We start from the raw sequence: 22,543 nt of genomic DNA, 5'->3' as shown, positions 1-22,543 counted from the left end.
TTTAACTTAGTTTAACATACACTATGGTAAAACAAATCATAACCCAGTTTTATTATGAAATCAGAAATCATACCTGTAACACAGAGAGCCTTTCTGACACCTTCTGACTGTCGTTGAGGTTGTTCAGGCTCTCATTTAGTTCAATCACACAGCTGCTTGTCCAGCTCTCAACATCCTCGCTGATTTTACGCACATCATCCCACAGAGCTAAACTCTGGTTCAGGCGATCAATGTTGTCATCTATTTTCTCAGACACCTAAGGAGAGGATTTATAGTCACAAATGTTTACTCTTAACTGTGGTCATCTGTACTTGTGAAACAAAGAGCATACCAGTAAAATGTCACTACTATTTTTCTTCTTGTCAACAAAAAGCAAAACTGATCCTGCTGACAAGCAATGTCTGTGTAGCTGAAACTTAAAATAGTTTATTTCAGCTATAGTTTATACAGCTCCTCATTATCCAAAAACAATTTGAAACGCTTGAATGGCACATCAACACATCATGACTGTAGTCAGACTTACATCCAGCCACTGATCTACAAGCGTCTCCATATCCTTTTTCATCATTTGAGAGTCACAGTCTGGGATCTTCTTCAGTTCAATCACTAGTTGTTTTCCTTTGATTGAAAACTGGTCCAGTTCACGTTGTTTACCAGCCATCTCTGCCTTCACTGCCTCATGCTGGAAATGGAGCAAACAAAGTAAAATATTTACTTGATCTGATAACCAATCAAAACCCAAGAAAGTAAAATGTTTTCTTTTTAGTTTTTTGTGTAATGAACGGATTAACTTCAAAAAAGTGAGCTCAGCCACATCCAGCCAAGCTCAGCCAAGATATACAGTATATTTTACCAAGCTTAACAAGACACTGATAATAAAAACAATTTAACATTTATTCTGACCTTAGTTAGTGACCTCTTTGTTTCCTCATGGTCCTTCAGAACAGAGCTTATCTCAACCAGAGGCTCAGTGCTTTCAATTATGCTGCTGATGGAGGTTTTAAGGATTTGATATTCTCTCATGAGCTCAACAAGAACATTGCACTGCTCCTGTCTGTCAAAGGAAGGGAGAAGGACATTACCCATATAAGCTTAAATGTAAACAAACATACATTTTAAACATGCCAACAGGCTCTTTAGATGTTAAAAAACCCCTTTTCCGTTCCCTCAGTACCTCTCTGTGATGAGCTTCTTGGTGTCCTCCCATGTGGTCTCCAGCAGGCTGATTTCTCTCAGCACCTCCCCGGCCAACTCTGCATCTCTCTGGGCCAGCTGGTTGCCCTTGTCCCTCAGCCACTGCTCCTCATGCTGGTGAGACTGTAGTTCATCCTCCAGCTGATTAAAGAACCTTAGCCTGACAAACAGAGGGATAACATGTTGCTTTTCTGCATGTTTTCATATCTACTAGTGCATGTTTGGTACTAGTCCAAAATGGTAACAGCCCTTATAATTTGAGAATCATACCATTGACCTTCTATTGCTTTACCTCTGCTGTAGAGCATGCAGGCTTGGCTCTTTGAAGCTCTGGTGGTCTGCTTTTTCTTCAATGTCCTCCACAGCTTTGAGCAGCTGTTCTTTCCGCTGTCTAAATGAAGTCCACAGAGCCCCCAGGGCCTCTGCTTCACTCTGCTTAGTACCAAGTAGGTTTCTCACTGTATCCAGCTCACCACTGAGTGAATCAGCCAGCATACGACATGACTTACGAGACCCCTCCTCTGCACCAATGTGGAGGTGGCTTTTGCAGAGACTACTGTCCAGATTGACAGCCAGAGTCTCAAGCTGACTAATGTCTGGGACAATAGTGGCCAGCTCCTGCTGCAGCTCCTCTACTCTTCCACGATCCCAGCTCCCAGCACTCTCCACAGTCTGTCTCAGACCCCGCAACACCCCTGCAGCTACACTGTGACTCTGCAGAAAAGCCTCAAGCTTCTCCAGACACTCCGACTGGAGTTCAGCTATGTGCTGGGCCTCCAGATAGGGCTGCAGACAGCTGTCTGCTCTGCTGCGGAGGAGCTGTGCATCACTGGGCTCACAGAACTGACAGAGCTTCTCGGTCTGCTGCTCCAAACTCTGTCTCACAGTGGATTGCTTCTGTAAAGCCACCTGGGTCTCCTGTCAAAAGAAAGTGATGTGAGGATCAGATGTTGTTCTTAAGCGAGATGCTATTCATCTGCTCATTGACTTTATACGCTGCTGGAGAAAAGCAGTATTCTGCATGCACAAATGGACAGTTATGAATCTTACCTTTACTTGTGCTGCAGCTGACTGAAGGTTGCTAATGTTGATTTGAGAAGCTGAGTGCAGATTTGAGAGCATGCCCTCACTCCATTGGGAGAATTTAAGCAGGGCCTGGTCAAACTGCTCTACCAGAGAGAGGTGGTTCTGAAGCTCTTTGATTCTGTAGAACAAGATGGCAGCACAGTGAGTCAAGTTGGTATTAGTATTAAGATGCTTAAGGATGGATTTTCATTTTAAGCACCCTGATTCGGGGATTCCTATTCATCCAGATGGCCAAGAAATATTGCCAACATTGCCCAGCAAGAACATGAAGAAAGTGATACAGAATAATAGAGCACATTTGATAGGACACTGACTCTACTCTATTCATATATAATATATGTTGCTGAGTCATTTTGAATTTCACTCCTGCAACAATCTATTCCACACGGAATCAATATTTCCATCTCATATGAAATATGCTACTTGTGAAAAGTTAATTCTTCATCAGACATGTCTCTGGACCAGCAGGTGTATGTTTGACATATAAAGAAAATTACAATGAAAAAATTTAATTCTCAGTTAAATAATCTTACTGTACCTTTGTGGCAGGACTTCATTTTGAACATGCAATCGCCTCTGCAGAGTCTCCAGCTCGTCTTTCAGCTGCCTCACTCTTTCTTCAGGTGCAGTAGGGTACAATGAGATCCCCAGAGATATCAATTCAGCATGAGCCGGCTCAAGGGACTGGACTTCAGAGTGCATGGCCTGCGAGGAAAACCATACAACATATAAATGTATTTATCTTTAGGGTTAAGACCTGGTTTTAGAGGTTTTTAGTAGAACAATGTGAGTTTGTGTGGATGCATTTTACCTGCAAATCTTGTAGCTCTGTGCGGAGTTTGGCTTTATCAGCTGACAGGTAATGACTCTCTGGTTTGGATACAGATTCACTCCTCTCCAAGCAGGAAACAAAGTTTGAACGCTGTTTCTCATACCTGAAACACATCAGTAGAAACACTGGTATCTCAGAAAAAAAAAAAATTCATGCTTCCATTTTCACAGTCTAAGTGGACAGTACATTGTACAGCAGTACAGCATGTTGGCTGTCCAGGTTAAACCAGTAATCTAATTCAACAATCGGCACTGCTTTTGTTCCCATTCTATTAAAATAATGGGTGTCCTTGCTCTTACTTTTGCCAAAGAGAGAGCAGGTTCTCCAAAGTGGTCTGTTTGTACTTTGCCTCCTGTACGTTCTGGTCATAGCTGGTGTTCAGCTCTGTCACAGTCCTCTCTGCTTGCTCTTTGTCACTGAGTCTACGAGCACCAGCTGACAGGGACAGCAAGGTTCCCTTCAGCCCCTCCAGACACTGACAGACATCCTGCGGAGCAATTATAAAAGACAGTGACGCACACAACATAACCTGAGAGCTGGAAGGCTGCCGATGACTGTTTGCTTCGAAGCGTAAAAGAAAAAAGTAGAGACAAGTGAATACCATGTGGTTTTGAAGAGCTTTGTAGGTCTCTGATGAGGAGGTGCAGGATTTGATAGGATGTTCCAGTTTTGCATGTAGCTCACTGACAGATGTTTGCACCTAGGAGACAATAAAGATCACAAATATATATTCATATCTTCCCTATATACGACACTGAATCAACATCGCTCAGCCTACTTACCTTCTCGAGGCTTGTTTTGAACTTCTGCTGGTGAGAGGAGCTTTCCTCCAGCTGTCCGTCAAGCTGCTGTACGCTCTCCTTCAGCTCCTCCCAGTACCTGCCGATTTGGGTCAGACGAGCCTTGATGCGAGCTGCCTCCCCTGAAGATACAAACTGGGCGAGCGCCTGTGAATCTGCCTCCAGCTGAGAAAAGACCTCAGCTCGCCCTTGAAGCTCTGAACCAACAGCCTGGACACGCAGATAATGGGAGCAAAACAATTAAAAACACAAGACTGAGATAATCACTGGGTCTTTCATAACTGTCTAGTGGAGGTGAAACACTAATTAATTTTGTTCAGCATTGGGGAACTATTATAGATTGGTGCCTTTAATGGCTGTATACACTGTGAAAACCTGGTGCCTACATTACCCACGATGCAACTCAACTGCTGAAAGTTTAAAAGATTCTAGTCACTATGTGGTGAAAGAGATGACAAGCTGGCTCTATTTACAGCCAGACTTTGTGTAAAATCTGTGGAGTTTCCCTTTAATGTTACTACTCAACAGTTGCCATTTAAATCCCCGTTGCAACAAATTAAAACTTGTGCTTCTTGGTGTATATTTAACTGACTGGTGCTACAGGCTTACTAAAAAGCTACTCCTCATCCTAAAAGCAAACATGTCCAGATAGCACAGCACACAGAGAGCTTGAGGCAGTCAGCACTGAAACTGCTAAGTGAAACACAAACGAACAGTTCCTCATCTCCTTGTGTTGAAGACTGAGAGCTGATGTAGGTGTCAGAAAGACAGACAGTGTGTCAGCACATGGGCAGAGAAGACCTGTGTTTGTGCTTGCTAATGCTGAACGCTCCTTAAGAAGAGCTTATTGATTTTAACAGTAGTGGTCTGGTTTCGTGGTTGATGCTTGCTGGCAAAGATTACTGTTAGGACATAAGAGGGTTTTATCTTTTTAGTACATAATACTTTACCTTTACGGTGTTGATCTGTTGCTCAAGAGGCAAGGTAGAAGATTTAAGTGCATCCAGTTGCTTTTCCTTCTCAGATATCCACAAGGAAAAGGTTTCAAACCCAGCTCCAAACTGATCCCATTGAGTTTTCATTTGCTCCAGAGTCTTGACACTGGAGGAAGAGTAGAAATTATAAAATAGCTAAGTAATAGTTGCAAATAAACCTTGGCATTCATGCACAATAAAAATAATAGTTTTTTGTAGTATATCTGGGTCCTTTAGATCGTGTCAGGTAATTTATCACACAAAAATATTATTATTATATCTTTCAAATATGTAAATTGTGTCACAATGTACATCTTCCTTTGGTGTCTAAGTAGACGGAAATCATAAAGTATACCATCTAAAGTCTCCCCAAACATTATTTAGCACCAGCAAATTTAATCTAACCCATCAACTTACTCTTTTTTCAGCCCAGCCTCCACTTTGTCCACTTGCTCACTGAGGGAACGAGCTTGTTGTAAAAGCAGTGTCTTGTTTTTGGGACCAAGCTGAATTTCTGTTGCTCTCTTCAGTAATGTGTTCATGTGGGAGGCCTCTGCTTCACATTGCTTCAACAAAACCTGTTTACAAAATATAAAAATAGATTGGTAAAATGTCAAGAGTAAAACACAGGATATGTGCCGAGAAGCGAAACCAAAGACAAACTTCACTTACTCTAGCCTGGTCAAGTTCAACAGCCAGGCTCTCTGGACTGCTGAAGTTCAGGTCTCTCTCCATGGTTGAGCGGGCCTTGTTGACAAACTCATGCACTGCTTCCTGCTGGCTGTCAAACTCCTGCCAGGCTGCCAGTGTGACCTGGGGATGACAACGGCCAAAATCAGTGAAGTCGAAATCAAAGTCACTTTTATTCGTGCAGCACTTCTATAAAAACACAACACAGATAATCCAAAGGTGGTACAGGAAACAAATAGTGTTGAAGAATGAAGCAGAAATCCTCGATCAATATCACCACCAGAAAGAGCTCACCGGCACATTTCAAACCACATCATTATGTATGCAGATGACACCTCTGTCTTTTGCTTTATCAGCAGGAGTGAAGAGTCAGCATATTGACAAAATTAGTGCAGTTAATATCCTGCAAACACCTCACCCTATTGGATATTAGCAATTCTACTACTGAAAGAACCAGCAACACGAAATTCACTGGTGTGCACCATACCAAGGATCTTTTATCTAGGCCTATAATGCATCCTCCTTAGCACAGGAACAAAGTTTCCATTTCAACACTCCCCGCCCCACCCCACAGTCTATAAAAGCACCACAGAGAGGAGGATGACTGACTCACTGCATCACTATCTTCTAAAGGAACTGTAATGCCTCAGAAAGCAAGTCCCTCCAGCAGAACACATCAATCAGACCTCTCTACGCTCTATTCAGGACTTCTACAAATGCTGCACCTGCAAAGCCCACTGCCGTTACAAGAATCCTCTTGTGTTTTTCTGTCTACAAAATGTTAGGCTCCCTTTACTTTATTTTCTTGACTTAATTAATTGACTTAATTAACATCAAGATTATTTCATTTACAGTTCCCAGGCATGTTGAGGTTATACATTAAAACTTCAAAAATCAGAGTTTTATAACCACAGATAAGCCTAAATATCACAAAGGACTACAAAACTACAGATAGCATATTATAGCAGACATAAAATAAACATCTGATGTTTTGGCTTACATCAGATCAAATTCTTACACTTAAAAGAAATAACATTAACCCTCAGAGAAAAGGGCCGAGGGCAAGTATTTAGTGAATGATTAATGCTTTCATTTAATAACTAAATTGATCATGAGATGAGTTACGTCAGGATTCATCTCAGAGTCTGACAGTGATTGATCAATAAAGCTCAGAGTTTTGATGTTGACAGTCATTTTTCCTTCATTGTAACTTTATTGTGGAATGTTATTACAGTGAAATGTTTCCTGAGTCACTACTAATTCACAAACATTGCTCACCTCGAGGCTTTGCTCCTGTGAGTCCATATTCTGTTCCATTTTGCTGAGTGTGTTCTCTAAACTCTGCAGGTCCTGTTGCAGAGTCTCTCCCAGACCCTCCTCAGCCTGGAGCTGCTGGCCTCTGGTGATCAGCTGCTGGACGTCCTTCCTCTTCAGCTTCAGGCGTTTCAACAGTTGCTGTGGGAAGGAGGGCACATTCAAATTATTTTAAAGTTAACCAAAAAGTAAACTCTGCTTTCACAATAATTAAAATGATATTAATTATTTGTGAGCCGGACCTGGTGAACGAGTAGCAGTTGTTGAGCTTCTCTAACAGTCGGACAGTCCAGTATTTTGGCGACCTCAGCCTGAGCCTCTTTCTGTCCCTGAACCAGATCATCCAAAGTAGTTTGGACTTCTTCTCTGAACTGTACACAGTCCCCCACAGCCAACACCATCTTCTCAGCCTGGAAGATATAAAAGAAAAAAATACAGTGCAATAAGAAAAATGATGAACTGATATTGTACTATTTTTGTATCTGTATGTCTTTTAAATAAGGTTAAATATTTTAGTGGTCTACTCTTCCCAAAGCAGATATAATGTCTGGATTGTGCCTGGCACCTAAATAAAACAAGAGGAAGTTTCACCTACCTCTAAGAGTGAAGCAAGAAGACCTTTAAAATCAGTGGAAAGCTTGCTCAGTGCACTTCCTTGCCTCTGGGCATCGCTGTCAGCGCAGATTTCAATCAGTACGGCCATACGGGTTTTCAGCCAGCCAAGATTCCCCTCCTGTAGCTCTGCATCATTCCTAAGCTCCTGCACACAACAACAGAGTGATACAGGCCACGTGGTCAAAAGAGTCATTTGAGGCAAAGTGTTGTTAGAGTCTCATCACAAGTAACACATCACAGAGGAGGTGAGAAGGGAGACTGTAAGTGGAAAGTGTGCATTAGGGACTCACCATTATGGTAGCCTTCACCTGGCTGTATTTTCTTGGGTCGTTGGCTCGGTTTCTCAGCAGCCTTAGTTGGCTCTCTTTAGATATAAGCCAGCAGGAGAATTCAGCGTACCTGTTTCACATAATAAAGGGAAGTCAGGAATAACCTTATCAAAATTATACTAGGACTTTAATATAATCAAAATATGTAATTCAAAAATATTAATTTCAGGGCTACATGGGATATGTATAAACACAGTAACTATGAATGGTCTGTTAATTTGTGTGTTCAACATCAGTTTTATTTATTATTTATTTATTAGTAAAAACATGCACTGAAAACTTTTTCCTCACCACAACTACTGCTCTTAATCTCAAATGAATGAAAGAATTTTAACATGATTACTTTGGGTATGTAATGAATGTATGACACTGTGTGGGAATGTGCATAACACATTCCTGTACTGCTGCAATGACTCAACACTGGTCTTAGGTTCAACTCTACGCCACAACTAATGTCATGCAACTGCCCTGAAAGAGAAATAAGTAATTTCCTAAAATTGCTGCACCTTGTGTTGTACTCCTTCCATTTATCTGGGTGCTGCATTATCTTCTGATGGGTGTTCTCAATTTCCTCTTGGACTTCAGCAAATTCCTTCCTCGCTGTTTCCAGGGTCTGGTGAGCAGGATCACCCTCAGGGAGTTTTTGACAAAGTTCCTCCATCAGCTGCAACCTTTTCTCACAAATAGACTGAGGCCCCTTTTCCCTAAAGAAAGCCTGTTGTAAAAAAAAAAAAAAAAGTGTTATTAACTTGTGGTAGAATTGAACACTATGAACACAGGATATCATCCGTTTTAATCCTGTTACAGAAAAAAGCACTGAAGAGACAAAACACTGCTGGAGGACAGTATTTGCTTGACACTGGAAGAGCCTCATTTCTTTTGGATCAAGTTCATCAACATCTTCCCACGCTGCTACGCAGCACTGAATTTGCATTGGATTATTTCACACTGAGTTAATCAATACATGAAACTCTGCCAGCCAGCCGCTCCGTGCTCACCCTGTGCTCCTTGATGAGCCTCTCGCTCCCCATGCTAGCCAGGTGGCGGTTCTCCCTGGTCACCTCCGCCTGGCACTCCTGCAGTGACAACATCAGCTTGCTCCTCTCCACCTCCACTTTCAGGTGCAGGAGATGGAAGGGGGCATCTGTCTGGATATCCTGGAAGAGACGGAATAAAAAAAGTATGAGGTCAGATTCAGAGCAAATTATTTAAGCAAGTTTTGGGATAACTACTGAAATTGTGGAATAAAGGCTTACAATAAATGACAATAAATTAAGAATAGTGTTCTGTCCTTGTTATACAGATTGGGTTGTGGGAGATTTGTGAAACATAAATATTGATATTAGTTATTATAATGCATTAAATAAAGTTGTATTATATAACCCTTTCCACATAATCTACTTGGGGCTTGAAGCGGAATAAAAACAATATCCCAGTGAGTAGAGCAGTGAGTAAGCACTCCATCAGTACACACGTAGGCTTGTCAGTGTAAGAGCTTTTGAGTGGTGGTGCAGTTTTTACTCTCACTATTTGTGGTACCAACCTTCCAGTGTTTGTGCAGCTTCCTGACTGTTTCCTGCAGCGACTGCTGCTCCTGCTCCGGCAAAATGTCTGTCAGCTCATCACAAGCCTTGAGGAAGGTATTCAACACTCGCTGGTCTAGCTGACCAAAGAACTCCTGCAAAAAAAATCCTCATCATGTTCAGGTCATGGTCATGCATTATTTGCATGCATTCTATTTATTCTATGCTATAGTGGGACTAATGGTGGTATTTTTACAGAGATGTGATGTATGTATGACACTGGCAACTCAGAAAGTAGTTTTGTTTCAGGTTCCTCATCTGTACACTTTATACACACTCACACATAAAACTGTGAAGTAACCACACTGGTTAAGTGCACTGGTCTATAGAGTACAGTACAGTACAGTAAAAAAAAACATCTGAATTTTGCACAAGACCCATTTTCTTACTGTGTGTTTCTTGAGCAGCTCCTCTGGGTTTCCTCTCTCTGTCAGACAGTTTTGTGCCATTTTAAGAACCTTTTCCAGCTCTACCCGTGACTCATCAAACCTCTTCATGAGGCTGCTGTTCGCCTCTACATGCTTCCTCCACTCTGTAGATTCCTTAATCATGGTCTAAACACACAAACAAGTCATTTGTTAGAAAGCTTAAATAGTTCTGAAGGTTGCATAGAACTAAAAAAGCTTGATTTTTACCTGTGAGGAGGCCTGCAGGTCTGCTACTCTTTTCTGCAGGAGACTCATGTCCATGTGTTGGAGGGTTTTACTGCTGTTCATTATTTTCTGGATGGTCTGGTGGTTTCTCTCTATCACTGTCAGACACTTCTTACAGCTATGCGTGAAGGTCGCCAGTTCCTGCAGCATTCAATGACAAGCAGAGACTTTGCTTTTCAATAAAACAAGTTTCTCCAAAACATCACATTTTAAAAACACTTGGCATTGAGTATTTTATGTTTTTTTTTTTTTATCTCTCTTGTATCTCAGAGTGATTCAGTAAAATATGTACTATATTGAAACTCTTATTGTGGTTACCTGGCATCTCTGTTTAAAGTCTACTGGTCCCTCAGTGTCAGTGGTGCTGGTGATATGACTGGCCTTCTCCAGAGCCTGGTAGAAGCCTGTGATGTTCTTCTCCATTTCCTCCAGTGGGGGTAATAACGACTGGGACTCCCTCAGCAGAGGCAAAGATCTCTCCCTTACCTGATTGGAGGACAACATGCTGATTAATATGAATTACAGGTGGCTGATATGTTGTTGTTATCAAATCAGTAACATCAAATGGCAATCGAGTTTAGACTTTAACCTCATGTCAGCAATTAATTTCAGATCAATCAGATCAGGCTGATGACAATGATAAAGAAATATCAGTAGGTATCAGTATCAGCCATGAAAATCCTACATCTGTTTAAACACACCTTTAAAGACTAAAGACGAGACATTTTGTATAATGACACAGACACACACCTTGCTCAGCTGCTCTTTAATCGAGGCCATCACAGCCATCATCTGTGAAACCTCCTCCTGTGGAGTGTCTTTGGTCAACAGCTGAGCTGTTCGGCTTGCTGCCTTACAGGCTGCTTCCATAGCTGGCACTTTGTGCTTGATTTCCTGCAGGAAAGTTGGGATAAAGAGTTTGATGATTTTTTTAACGTACAGCAGAGAGGTGAAAGAACAGCGCCACAAACTACAACCTTGAAAATGAACTGAGCATCTCTTCAACACAGTTTCAACAAAACTAACCACTATAACCTTAGTGAAAGTAAGATTTATTATAGGTTCTATTAGACGGCATTAGTTTTAGCGAGGTGTTCCTAATAAACAGACAACTGAGTATATATGGACGGTTTACCTCAACATCTTGAACAAAGGCTCTGACGTTCAGGAAGGATACTTGGACAGGAGCAGTCATCTTCTCATTGGTTGCATCCATGAACATTTTTAAGGTATTAATACCATCTTGGTAGTCTTGCCTCAACTTATCCACCTCATCTGCTCTTGCATACTGCCAGTGAAACAGAGGGAGAAAGGATGTGGATCAATTTGATATAAAACAGCTGTTGTCATATCACTGTACCATTTTTGTCATGATATATTTGTTGTTTAAAAGTGCTTTGTGCATTTACATGTTTGACTTTGACAAACAGCTCCCTCCATCTCCCGTTCAGAAGGAGAAGCTGCTGCTTCAGATCTCGTGAGACTGTTTCATCACAAGTCTCAATGAGGAAGTTCCCGGCATCATTCATGTCCATGTGCTGCTGGATCCAGTGAGAAAGGTTTCTGAAGAAATCCTAAAAGAAGAAACAAAAACAAAGACCATGGCTGTTTACATGCACATCATTCAGCCAATCAAGACTCATGTACATTATTAACAATACTGTTTATCATCAGTAGCATCAGTGGCTGTGCTTACACGTTTGGCGGTCTCTGAGTGGTTGAGCATCTGCTCAGCATCCTCCAGCCAGGCTTGCAGAGCTGCCACTGTGCTACTGTACTTCTCCCAGTTAGAGATCACCTCCTCCAGCATGCTGCGAACACTCCGCACCTCCAAAGCCAGATTCTTCCACTGAGCCGAGGCATCGCTGAGGAATTTACTTACCCCTTCTGCTTCATCGACTGAAAACCAAACATGGAAGTTTAGTTAAAACCAATGTGCATATCAAACATACAAAAACAGAGTCTGATTATGTATGTTGATTATTTAGCCATTCGGTTGATACTACAGTGTGTTAGGTCAGAGCAATCATGCTAAAATAGCATTTAATGTTAGATTACCGTTACTTTTTCATGCATAATGCAGTACTATGATTTTTCTGTTCTGGGGGTTAAAAGTATGTTAGAAAAGAAAAGTGCAGCCCCACATTTAGACAAAGGAATGGCTCAGGAGACAGGCAAAGTAAAGGGTTGTCAAACTGTTTTTGGACTTACCTCTGTTACAGGTCTTAGACCCTGTAACATGAAATCAATAACAAGACCATTTACTTTGAGCCCAAATGAATATTTATATACATATATAATATAAATAATAGACAATGTGAAATAAAATAGAAAAGAGTCTTACTTGAACTGTCAGACTTTACGTAAACCTCTGCAGCTTGCTTGAGTGCAGTGAAGATTATCTCATACTGCTCAAAGAATCTGTGACCCTCAACGAAAGTCTGGAGTAGGAAGGCAGACAAAAAACCACAGATTTAACAGTTTACAGTGTAATAACAGTGTAATAACTAATTCTTCTACTACAGTGCCAATTATTTCAACTTACAAGGTAGCTTTGCAGCAGGAGCTCAACTGAGTCCCGTCTGCCATATTTAATGATCCAGGACTTGAGCTTTGATTCAGCCAACACAAGAAATGCCATCAGTCGATACTTTATTTCCCAGAATTCCAGTTTAATCAAGTGAGCGTGTGATGATGTAGACACAAAGTTAAACCTGCAAATTAAACAAATTTTCAATAATCATTCCATTTTATCTTTGATTTTAAAAGATGCATTCAAAACCAACCAGTAAAAAGTTGAAGTTTAATTTAGATAAAAACCAGTACATAAAATGATTTTGTGGGACAAGAAGTAATTGTAATGGTTCTGATAAAGGTCTTACCGTTCAGCCATGTCTTGGAGCTGTTCAGGTGGGACAGGGACCCCATTCACTGATCTGTCCCTGTGGATCTGATGAAAAGTTTGTCTGTGCGACTCCAAGTTTTTTAATACTTCCTGCAAAATTAAAACACAAAATTATGTTCATGATATATTCTACTTGTATAGAACAACATAAATAGCATGGGGGTATCCAAGTACAGAGAAATTTAAAGGCATGTTATGTTACCTTATGCTGTTCCAGTTTTCTGTGGAAAACATTAGCTGTCTCTTCATGAGCATGTTGGATGGGAATGTCCTCTCTCAGAGCCATCTCTGCCCTGTGAAGCCAGGCTCCAATCACTCCCAGAGGACCAGGCAGAGACTTGTCCAGATGGATGTGCCAGTCCAGCAGCTGCAATTGACATCCATTAAATAACCCACTCTACCAAAGCAAGATCCCACCATAGACAAGGCTATACTGATCAAAACACTTCCACATGTTCACAAGCAATCAGGCTACAAAAGAGATTTTATGCCAGTCCAGACGAGCCGTGGCTGTCCAGAAGAGTAGACTGCCCAATGAACAAAACCTCCTCTGTTCCCATCTCCTCCCCTCTGAAAAAACTCTAATTCAAATGCTTGCACCCCACTGAACTTTCACTGGCAGCGAATAAATAGAAGAACCAAGTTGTGTTTCTCTCATTATGATAGCTTTCAGTACAGCGACGCAATTTTTTGGCAAAGAAAAGCACAATGACACAAATGATGAGCTATTATTAATCCTTTTGCTTTGATCCATTTAGGTATGATTAATTAGCATAATTAGTTATGTTTTCTTTGTGGCTTTGCTATATATTATTCATGCTGTGCAGAGGTATGCATCACAATTACCCTGGCAGACACACGGTCCCAGGCCTGTTTGACCAGAGCTTGGTCCACAGACAGTTTGCCGTCCCTGTGGACTGGCTGCAGCAGCGGATCTGTCTGCTTCTTCTTCATTTCATACTGTACACGGAAGCTCTTAAACGCCTGTAAAACAAGAGGATAAAAGTAGACACACATGTGGTTAGAGTTGATAAATGTCTTTGTCAAAGCAGAGCGTTACGTAACAGTGCATTTTGTATTTTCAAGCCTGACTCACTTGATATTTGTCAGTGAGGTTTCCCTCTGCTCCCTGAGCCCGCAGCACATCTCTTTCCAGCTGCTCTAAAAACACCTTCAGCTCTCTCAGCATCTTCCGCTCCTCTCTCTGTCACAATCAGAGAGTCAAAGGGACAAACTGACACTAATCCTTTTTTTAATCAGACATTCCAGACATACACAGTTAAAGATTAGCATGCTAATTAACATGCTAAGATATTAATAGATTCCACAGAAGCCCAACCTCTACATTTTAGCAGTGATTATTTTTACAAGTGAAGGAAGACGTGAAGGGGCACAGACATTAGACGTATCTTTTCTGATTAAGTGTGTTAATTTAGTAAAACATACCTCAAGCATTTGCTCTATATCTTGGGGACCAAACTGTCCAGGAAAGCAGCAAGGCACACAAAGAGATTCAAACACACCACAAAAGGCATTAGAATAGCGAGGAAAAAAAGAAGATAGGCGGGGATGAAGAGAAATGGGATGAAAGTGAAGTGGGATTATACTCCAAACAGAAAGCATGCAGCACTATGACCTGATCTCTCACCTGAAGTACTGGCACTGACAGTGCAAAAGTTGGAATTGAGCCAAGAAGCAGCTTAATGTGCACATAAAAACAAGTAGATGGAAAAATTAAATGAGTCTGTGATGATGGGAAAAAATTGCTGACGATTACTTTAATTCATCAGAGCTTTATGTGATAAAATGAAGAACTGCAGGCAGAGGCTTACAACAATTAAGCTTGGCAGGAGTTAAGCATGTTTTCATTAAGCATAGGGTCATTCTTTATGAATGATGATGATACAGTGCCCAATTTTTAGGGAACTGGGGATGGCAACAATATATAGAAATTTGAAAATAACACATAGATGTAAATATCCGTTTTAATTCAATATTTAGTGGTAACAAAAGATTTCCCCAAAATTGCTCAATGTATCACTGCCTTATGTGCATGTAATACATACTATCATGAGTTTTAAACATGGTACCTCATCCTGCTGTCCGTCAGTCTCAGAGTGGTGAGGGTTCGGGTAGTGCTTGAGGAACTGAGCCACATATGTCATGATGGATTTCTCATCTGGCTTGTCTACATCAACATCTACAGAGCAACACAAACATTATCTGTCCACATATGTCAATATTCAACTTTACCTGTAGAAATAAAAGGCAGATATGACAGAGCAGTTACATTTGCAATTTAGTTCATATGACATTTAAAAAAAAGGATTTTCTGTCCTCATGAGGATAAATCTCCCCACGCCCGACAGCTAATTATACATGTCTACTTTCATCTCCATCTTTGACCTGATGTTTCTAGAAATTTTTTCAGTGCAGCTCTTTGTGCAATGAAAGCATCACGACTCCACTAGAGAAGACAGGACTGCAGAGACACTGCAGACTGCTTCACTTCCACAGACTAAAACTCAGAGACACATGTATACACAGAATTTTCATCCTCTGGAGAGTGTCACTGATCTTCTCAGCACATTTTGTCAAACCGTTTATGCAGCATGGATTGAAGGGGTAATACGACTTAATAATGTATACTGAATGTGTTGTTGTTATGTCTAAAACGCTGTCAGATTTGACTGGCAACACAAAAGCTTAAAAATCATCTACTTGATAACATATTTAGAGTTATTCTGAATGGTGTGCATCACTGGAATATTTAAAGCAAGCAGAGAGAGAGAAAGGTCATGGGCACCTTCTGGATCCAGCAGACGAGGAATCCCCAGCTCATTTTCAGCAAGTGCAAAGGCCTCCTCCAGATTTTCCCTGTTGCTCCTCCTCCGCACAACCTCCATGTCCACCAGGTCTGGCCTGATGGCGTGCACCACCGACTGAAATGCGACACCATCTCGCCAGCTGGGACCAAAGTCCTTCACCTCAATTCCATGATGCCTGAAAACACACACATAAGCATTTCTGTTTTGCAAGAGTTGCATAAATGTGTCTAAACACAGAAATGTTGACTTTTAGGTGCTAGTCTTTCTCTATGTCATATCTGTGTATCTGTATCCACATCAACATCACTCAACACGCCAAAAAGGTCATTTGAAATTGACATACTTGGCAGCAGTGCACTGCACCCATCTGAGCAGGGCCTTCTTGGCATTGCCCTGAAATTTGTTGACCACTTTCCTCTTCATGGGAGGGCTTCCTGTTTCAGAGCTGGCTATACTCTCCACAGAAGAGTTGCTATTGGAAAGTGCCTGGAGGGCTGGCAGGTTGCTGGTTAACTCCTCAATCTAATTTAGAAACAAGAACAAAAGGGAAAGAAGAGATTGCACCGTGGCCATGGCAACGTGAAAAAAAAAATGGCAACATTTCCTGCAACTATCTGGATCTGTGTTTTCTGATATAACCTGGATTACGTTAGGTTTTGACAGGACAATGATTGTGCTGGGATAAGATGTTGAACCAAAAATATTTTGATGTGCAGGGTTCATCTTCTTGTAGGTCATCAACTCATGAACACGGTTATTAAACTCTGAGGTTTTAGAGAGACCAGATGAAGTATTACCTGGAAGTAGAGGATAATGGTCCATATCAACCCAAGGACAATTGATGGTCGTCCATCCGCAATGTCAGTTGCATGAATGTTAACGAGTTTGATCTGAAACAAAAGCCAAACAAAGGATTATTCTGGAAAATAAATCACTACCAGACAATCTGGAAGAGAGAATTGTCTGCACTTGCACCCAGAGAAGCCCCTAGAGTTTAATATGGACCAAAAGAATGTTGCATTTGCTGAAAGTCATCAAAGCCAAGTCTTTGATGCAGGTAAGTAATCATGGAGCATCTGTATATAGCCAAACCAGGAAGGCAGAAACAGCCACAGTGAAAAGTGAACCAGAAGGAAAAAAAGAAAAGAGAAGAAAAGTGGGTTCAACTAGGCATTTACAGAGAAGCAAATGTACCACAGCACTGCAAACCTTGCACTGGAGAACTGCCAGAATTTGTTGTTTGTTTTTCTACATTTGAGCAGCTCAGAATCATAAGGAGCCAGATGCATCAGAAACCATTGTTCTAGTCAAAATGCACATCAGTAGAAAAGCGTAATGACTACATTTATAGGAACAGAATGGCTGTATCCAAGCGTTGCTCAATACACATCGTGCATCAAAAGAAAAGAATGCATACAGTACATGATCACACAGGGCGTTTAATGGCGACTGACCGGAGATCCTCGATACACAGACTGAAGGCACACATGATGGGAGAGAGATCACAACAATGTAAGTCTCAGTCCTCATGGAACCCAGTTGAAAGTGGGACACAGGCCTCATAGAGCCAAGGGATTTAGAGATGGGTTATGTAATCAAGACGTCCTGTTTCTAACTGCTGCTTCTCTCAACCTTTTACATGCTGTGCAAAAAGATACACCTTATGTGCACCAGCAAATACTGAACACATTTTTCTCATGACTTCTTCATCAGACCCTAGACTAAACACATGCCATCCCTTTTTTTCTAGTGTGATATTTACTTAATTGGAAAAATGTCTTTAAAAAAATGTAGAAGGACAAATTGTTGAGGGCTTACCTTCCGGCCTTCAAGGAATTTGAGCGCAGTGCCAATGTTGGAAACCCAGTGGATCCTCTTCAGCTGGCGGCCTTGCTCACGGGGCTTAAAAACGGACAGGACAGAAAGGTGGAAATCAAGCTAACCATGGAGACAACAGCATATTAAACATCAGATATTTTCATTCAACCATTTGCTGATTTGAAAGATGGCAAAATGACCTACAGATGGTTATCTTGTCTATTGTACAACACTAAGGCAGTTGAAAAACTTTAAAACCATTACATTTGTCAATAGTTGCATAGTAAGATAGTCAAGGTGCTCTGGGTGCATTTTCTTAAATTAACTTGTGGGTACCAAAGATGTATAATCCTGAGATCTAGACACCAGCAGGGGTGCACCTCTGAAAACACTAAGTGACAGCATCAGGCAGTGTTCACCAGTGCGAGTGACTCATTTGCCAACTAACAGCTTTACAGATGACATGGCAGTTTATATGGAGACAGGTCTAATTACTAAACACCTATCACAGTTCGGGCCAGTGTGTGTGTGTGTGTCAGAGAGAGAGAGTAAAAGAGGCAGACTGGTGTGCTAACAGCTTCTCACAGTGGGGAGGCTCAGATTATGGCTCTAATGTATGTGCAATGATCCAACACTAAATGTGAAAACAACATCATCCAAACTTTTAGTTTATTAGTTTTGTAAAATGCCATTTATACAGATCTACCTCAGTTTCACGCTACCTAACAACAACCAATACAACACACATGCAGTCTTGACTGCTGATTCAATTGTGTTTTCCACTGTCAAAGTTGAGCATTGGAGTAAATTATTGCTCCACCAACACAGGGTTAATGTGGAGATTTGAGAGATACCAATATATATCAGCCAGTATTACATAATATTACATAATTACTGAGAAATTTGCAATCAGTTGTGGCCATTAAATATACTCCTAGGACATTTTACAATTGAAAAAACAAAACCTTTCGCTACTCTCTGATGGACAAACTACAGAATTATGACAGTCTCAAAGCAAAAAGCATATCTCCACTTCAGTTCTTTGTCATTTATCATCATTTATGCATTCGACTGAGTGGATTTTTATGTGTTCAGCCATTTGTTATCGCCATTTTCCTCCAGGCAAATTGGACAAACTGGTGGCCTTACTATCATTTTTTATGTTTCAAAAACACAGGCAACTTCTTAGCTGCTTATCTGTAAAGAAATAGTCTTGAAATGTATTCAAATTTGACAGGTTTTACTTTGTTTTTTAAAAGTTTTTTCCCTGTTTTAAATCATGAAACAAATGTTAAAGTAAGGAAGCACATGCTGATTTGTTGTGGTGTGTGGGTGTCAATATGTGCCTTGTGCCTTCATTTACATACGCAGTGAAAATCACCTTGCACAAATGGTGATTTAAGCATCTTAAAAGGTATGAGTCAAGCTGAGCATATCTACGCAATTCCTGGTTTAAATCCTGTGGAAAAATGATTCATCATTACTACTTACAAGTCTCTGGCCAGACAGCACCTCCAACAGAGCCAAGAGTTTCACCCCATCTTTGATGTCTTCAAAAAGGTCGTTAACCTCTAGTGGTGGTTTATGCTGGAGGGGAGAAGACAGAGCTTTAAAATGCAGACTCAGAACATCAGGGAAATTTGTTGCAATTAGAAATGAAACAATCTGTAGAAGCAACACATTTACAAAACCAGTAACATTTCATTGTTAACTCTATAGTGTGAAAGGACATTGGTATTCTAACCCATCAGTTAGGATGAGGAGGAACCAAATGCTGTTTGTGAGAAACAGGCTTGTTAGCAACAACCACAGAGCCTCCCTGCAGCTGAAAAGATGGTGCTTTTTCCTCAGCAGTGGCTCAGTGCCCAGTCCTGAGGCGATGGTACTCATTTAACCCTAACTGGAAACTGTCTCCTGATATCATTTCTACACATTCACAGACCTGCACAATCTCACAGTCAAATGACAATGCTACAGCCATCTGTATTACGCAGGCATTACTGTATAAGTAAATGAAACAGATGTGTATTTATTCAGCAGAGTGAAGCTTTAATTAAAAGGAAAGGTCGCCACGGGAATTCTTTCTTTGGCACTGTATACAGGCCATTTCACAACACAACATATTCCATGACAGGATGCAGTTGGCTGCCCATTTGGGGCAGAACAGTGTGAAGAGGCAAGCGTCTGTCCTGTTATTCTATACAAGGCCCATTAGTGCTGTATGATTATACATACAGTTATGTGTTGAGAGTTAGCAATAAAATATACTGTTTGACTATGAGAATTGTATTCATTCATATTAGCCAGATCAAAACAAACAAAAGAATAATCTCATTTTCCAACTATACTACTAATATGCACAATCACACAAAAACAGCCTCTGTAATTTCAAGATCATTCCCACCCTGGAAAATTAATTTACTGGGCAACAGAGTCACATGAGACTTTCTAGCAGTGGGAAAACTGTGAAAATCACTGGAAAGGTGCTTAGTGATACAGTATCAGAGGAAATGGAAACAAAGGCTGAAGGGAAAGTATGACAGCTGGAGGAAGTTCAAACTTAGATAAAACACACTTCTACCCATTAAAAAGGAGATTCCATTCAAACAAATATTCATCATTTATTAATATGCTCAAAACTGTTGAAAATCACGGCAAGAAACCTTTTGAGGACATGAAAAGAACTGTAAATATCCCTGTTAAATAAGCCAATCTGTCTGCAGTGTAAATATGACTGGGAGCTCTTTCATGATGTGGCTTATGCTACATTAGTCCTATTGGTATGCACAGTGAGTTTGCTCGGGTGCAGTGCATGAATAATGAAGAATAGACCAACAGAGCGACTCTACGTTGGCCCACCACATAACTGAGATTCTTCTAAAGTTTTAGAAGCCATGCTTTGAACTATTGTGGGCAGATCAAGCTCGACAAAAGACCCCTCTGAACCAAATCTCTTTGCCAGGTTCCAGACTTAAACCCTAAATCTGTGTCTGATCAGCTGAACACTCTGCTGTGTCATCTGCAATTACAGTTACACAGTTACTGGCTGCATATTCAGAATTTTGAGCAATTTTCTAGAGAGTGTTTTTGACAATTTCAGCTCTAAGGTTCATCTTTATGCTGAGAGCATAATCTAATAAAGCTTCTGTTATTTTAGGGTCACAGTGTGATGTAATACAGCATGTGTTATTGCTGTGCACTCAGTGCTTTGTAATTTACATGCATGGTCCTCAGAAGCAGACGACTGCCTGCAGGGAACTGTCCTCACCCTCTTGCTCTCCATCTGCACACCACATCACTGTCCCTGCCAATCCTTTCCACAAATACACACACACACACACACATACACAGTACATGAATAACCAAACACCCACACACATACCAGCACGTTCACACAAAGGCAGACACAAACACCTAACGCACAATAACTACACACACCCCACACACTGGGTTTTGAATAACTCCATTATATGTCCATATGTCCACACAAACACACTGCACTAGTGGTACTGAAGCTCATCTAAGTATAAAGGCCCCTGGTGAAATGCTTTAAAACAGAGCTGCAAAGATCCCTCTGAGCTCCATCATGTTTGTGTCATTTTTGCAGCAAAGCAACAAGCGGCAGTCTCTGCCATGACCTTTTCAGTGGTTGTCCTCTCAGGATAACAACCATGGGTATACTATAAAGAGGGTGTGTTCCTTCCCCATCATTACATCCAGCAAAATATCATTGTAAACAAACCCTGTTCCATTAAACATGATTCGATTTTGAAGGCTTAAGAAATAAAGTAAACCATGTCATTACTTACAGTTAACTAGATAAATTCAATCACATTATGCAGCATCATTAGAGGCCATTATTGTTGTATTGCAAAGCTCGTCTTGCAGTCAGTTCTCTCGACAAGCATGACAGGTCAGCTGTCTGAAATACCACTGACCAAAGAGAGGCTACAGCACATAATCACGACGAGCAATAAAACATCACGAGTGCCTCTGATGAAAAAGGTCAGCGCAGCATAGCTTCCAACTTGTGACCTAATTGCTTTGACAATTTGTTTAACATGAGCCTGATGAGCTTGTAAGATCCAACAATCTCCGACCCCTGCAAGTGATTTACAATAGCCGTGTAGTGTGCTAGCGGTGGAGAGCATGGGATGGAAACTCACACTTACCTTTGCTAAATGAGAATTGATCCATTTTGTGAAGGTTCTCTTCTGCACCGCCTCTTGCTCATCTGAAAATGAAGGCACACAGCGCATGTCAACACATGATAGACGCCACATGCTCTGACTGTTGACTGTTGAGTCCTGAGCCTCATGCTTGAGACTAGAGGAGCTGGTGATATTGATAGAGGACACACAGTCAGCCGGTGGGAGCAGACACAACAAGACTTGATGATCAGACATTAAAGATGTGTTTTTGCCAAGAGGTGGCTGTTAATTGATTCTCGATACGGATATAGTTGGATTTATAGATACCACAGAAACATAAAACACATAAAATATTAATCTATAATAACTTTTCTCATGCTCCAACCTCAGACTACACAATTTCACACTGCCTTTGGGATGCTGAGTAGCAGCCATGCACCAGGCATGAAGTAAGAAGTATGACTTTAATGGTTAGATGTCTGCACTGTCATTAACACAAGCTTGCCAGCGTTAGTATAACAGATCCCCCTGAGAAGTGCTCTCAAAAAGAGGTCATACGAGGAGATTAGAGACTGAGTGGGGAGGAAATTTCTGCCAACACATCTCGCAAGCCCCTCTGTGTTCAGTAATAACATGCGTGATTGTTCAGGTCACCCTCAGCCGCTTTTGTGGCCTATTAATATATTCAACCACAATGCCTCATGCATTATTCAGCACGTATAACAAAACAAGTGAATTCTTCGCTGTAGTGATGCCGTTGTCGCAACAAGG

General features: G+C 41.0%; 1 protein-coding gene across 1 annotated transcript in view; it reads right to left on the bottom strand.

The window, feature by feature from the left end:
• Positions 1 to 22,543, bottom strand: part of syne1b (spectrin repeat containing, nuclear envelope 1b) — a 75,539-nt gene that overhangs the window by 44,941 nt on the left and 8,055 nt on the right. The window contains 43 exon segments of the mRNA XM_051078261.1: positions 74 to 256; positions 524 to 682; positions 904 to 1,054; positions 1,175 to 1,354; positions 1,487 to 2,112; positions 2,245 to 2,398; positions 2,819 to 2,985; positions 3,092 to 3,215; positions 3,412 to 3,599; positions 3,714 to 3,812; positions 3,895 to 4,122; positions 4,863 to 5,013; positions 5,304 to 5,464; positions 5,559 to 5,699; positions 6,855 to 7,031; positions 7,133 to 7,300; positions 7,486 to 7,650; positions 7,796 to 7,904; positions 8,341 to 8,549; positions 8,833 to 8,991; positions 9,378 to 9,512; positions 9,807 to 9,971; positions 10,053 to 10,211; positions 10,389 to 10,556; positions 10,821 to 10,964; positions 11,206 to 11,358; positions 11,480 to 11,644; positions 11,767 to 11,969; positions 12,282 to 12,302; positions 12,415 to 12,511; positions 12,616 to 12,784; positions 12,953 to 13,065; positions 13,178 to 13,342; positions 13,822 to 13,959; positions 14,072 to 14,179; positions 14,624 to 14,674; positions 15,066 to 15,175; positions 15,782 to 15,978; positions 16,147 to 16,325; positions 16,601 to 16,693; positions 17,622 to 17,705; positions 19,113 to 19,208; positions 21,794 to 21,855. Coding sequence (XP_050934218.1) covers positions 74 to 256; positions 524 to 682; positions 904 to 1,054; positions 1,175 to 1,354; positions 1,487 to 2,112; positions 2,245 to 2,398; positions 2,819 to 2,985; positions 3,092 to 3,215; positions 3,412 to 3,599; positions 3,714 to 3,812; positions 3,895 to 4,122; positions 4,863 to 5,013; positions 5,304 to 5,464; positions 5,559 to 5,699; positions 6,855 to 7,031; positions 7,133 to 7,300; positions 7,486 to 7,650; positions 7,796 to 7,904; positions 8,341 to 8,549; positions 8,833 to 8,991; positions 9,378 to 9,512; positions 9,807 to 9,971; positions 10,053 to 10,211; positions 10,389 to 10,556; positions 10,821 to 10,964; positions 11,206 to 11,358; positions 11,480 to 11,644; positions 11,767 to 11,969; positions 12,282 to 12,302; positions 12,415 to 12,511; positions 12,616 to 12,784; positions 12,953 to 13,065; positions 13,178 to 13,342; positions 13,822 to 13,959; positions 14,072 to 14,179; positions 14,624 to 14,674; positions 15,066 to 15,175; positions 15,782 to 15,978; positions 16,147 to 16,325; positions 16,601 to 16,693; positions 17,622 to 17,705; positions 19,113 to 19,208; positions 21,794 to 21,855 — 6,674 coding nt within the window.

Source organism: Lates calcarifer, linkage group LG19 (genome assembly GCF_001640805.2).
Source record: "Lates calcarifer isolate ASB-BC8 linkage group LG19, TLL_Latcal_v3, whole genome shotgun sequence".
NCBI lineage: Eukaryota > Metazoa > Chordata > Actinopteri > Centropomidae > Lates > Lates calcarifer.
Note: the sequence above shows the minus strand (reverse complement) of the source record. Positions and strands in the feature narration are given on the sequence as shown.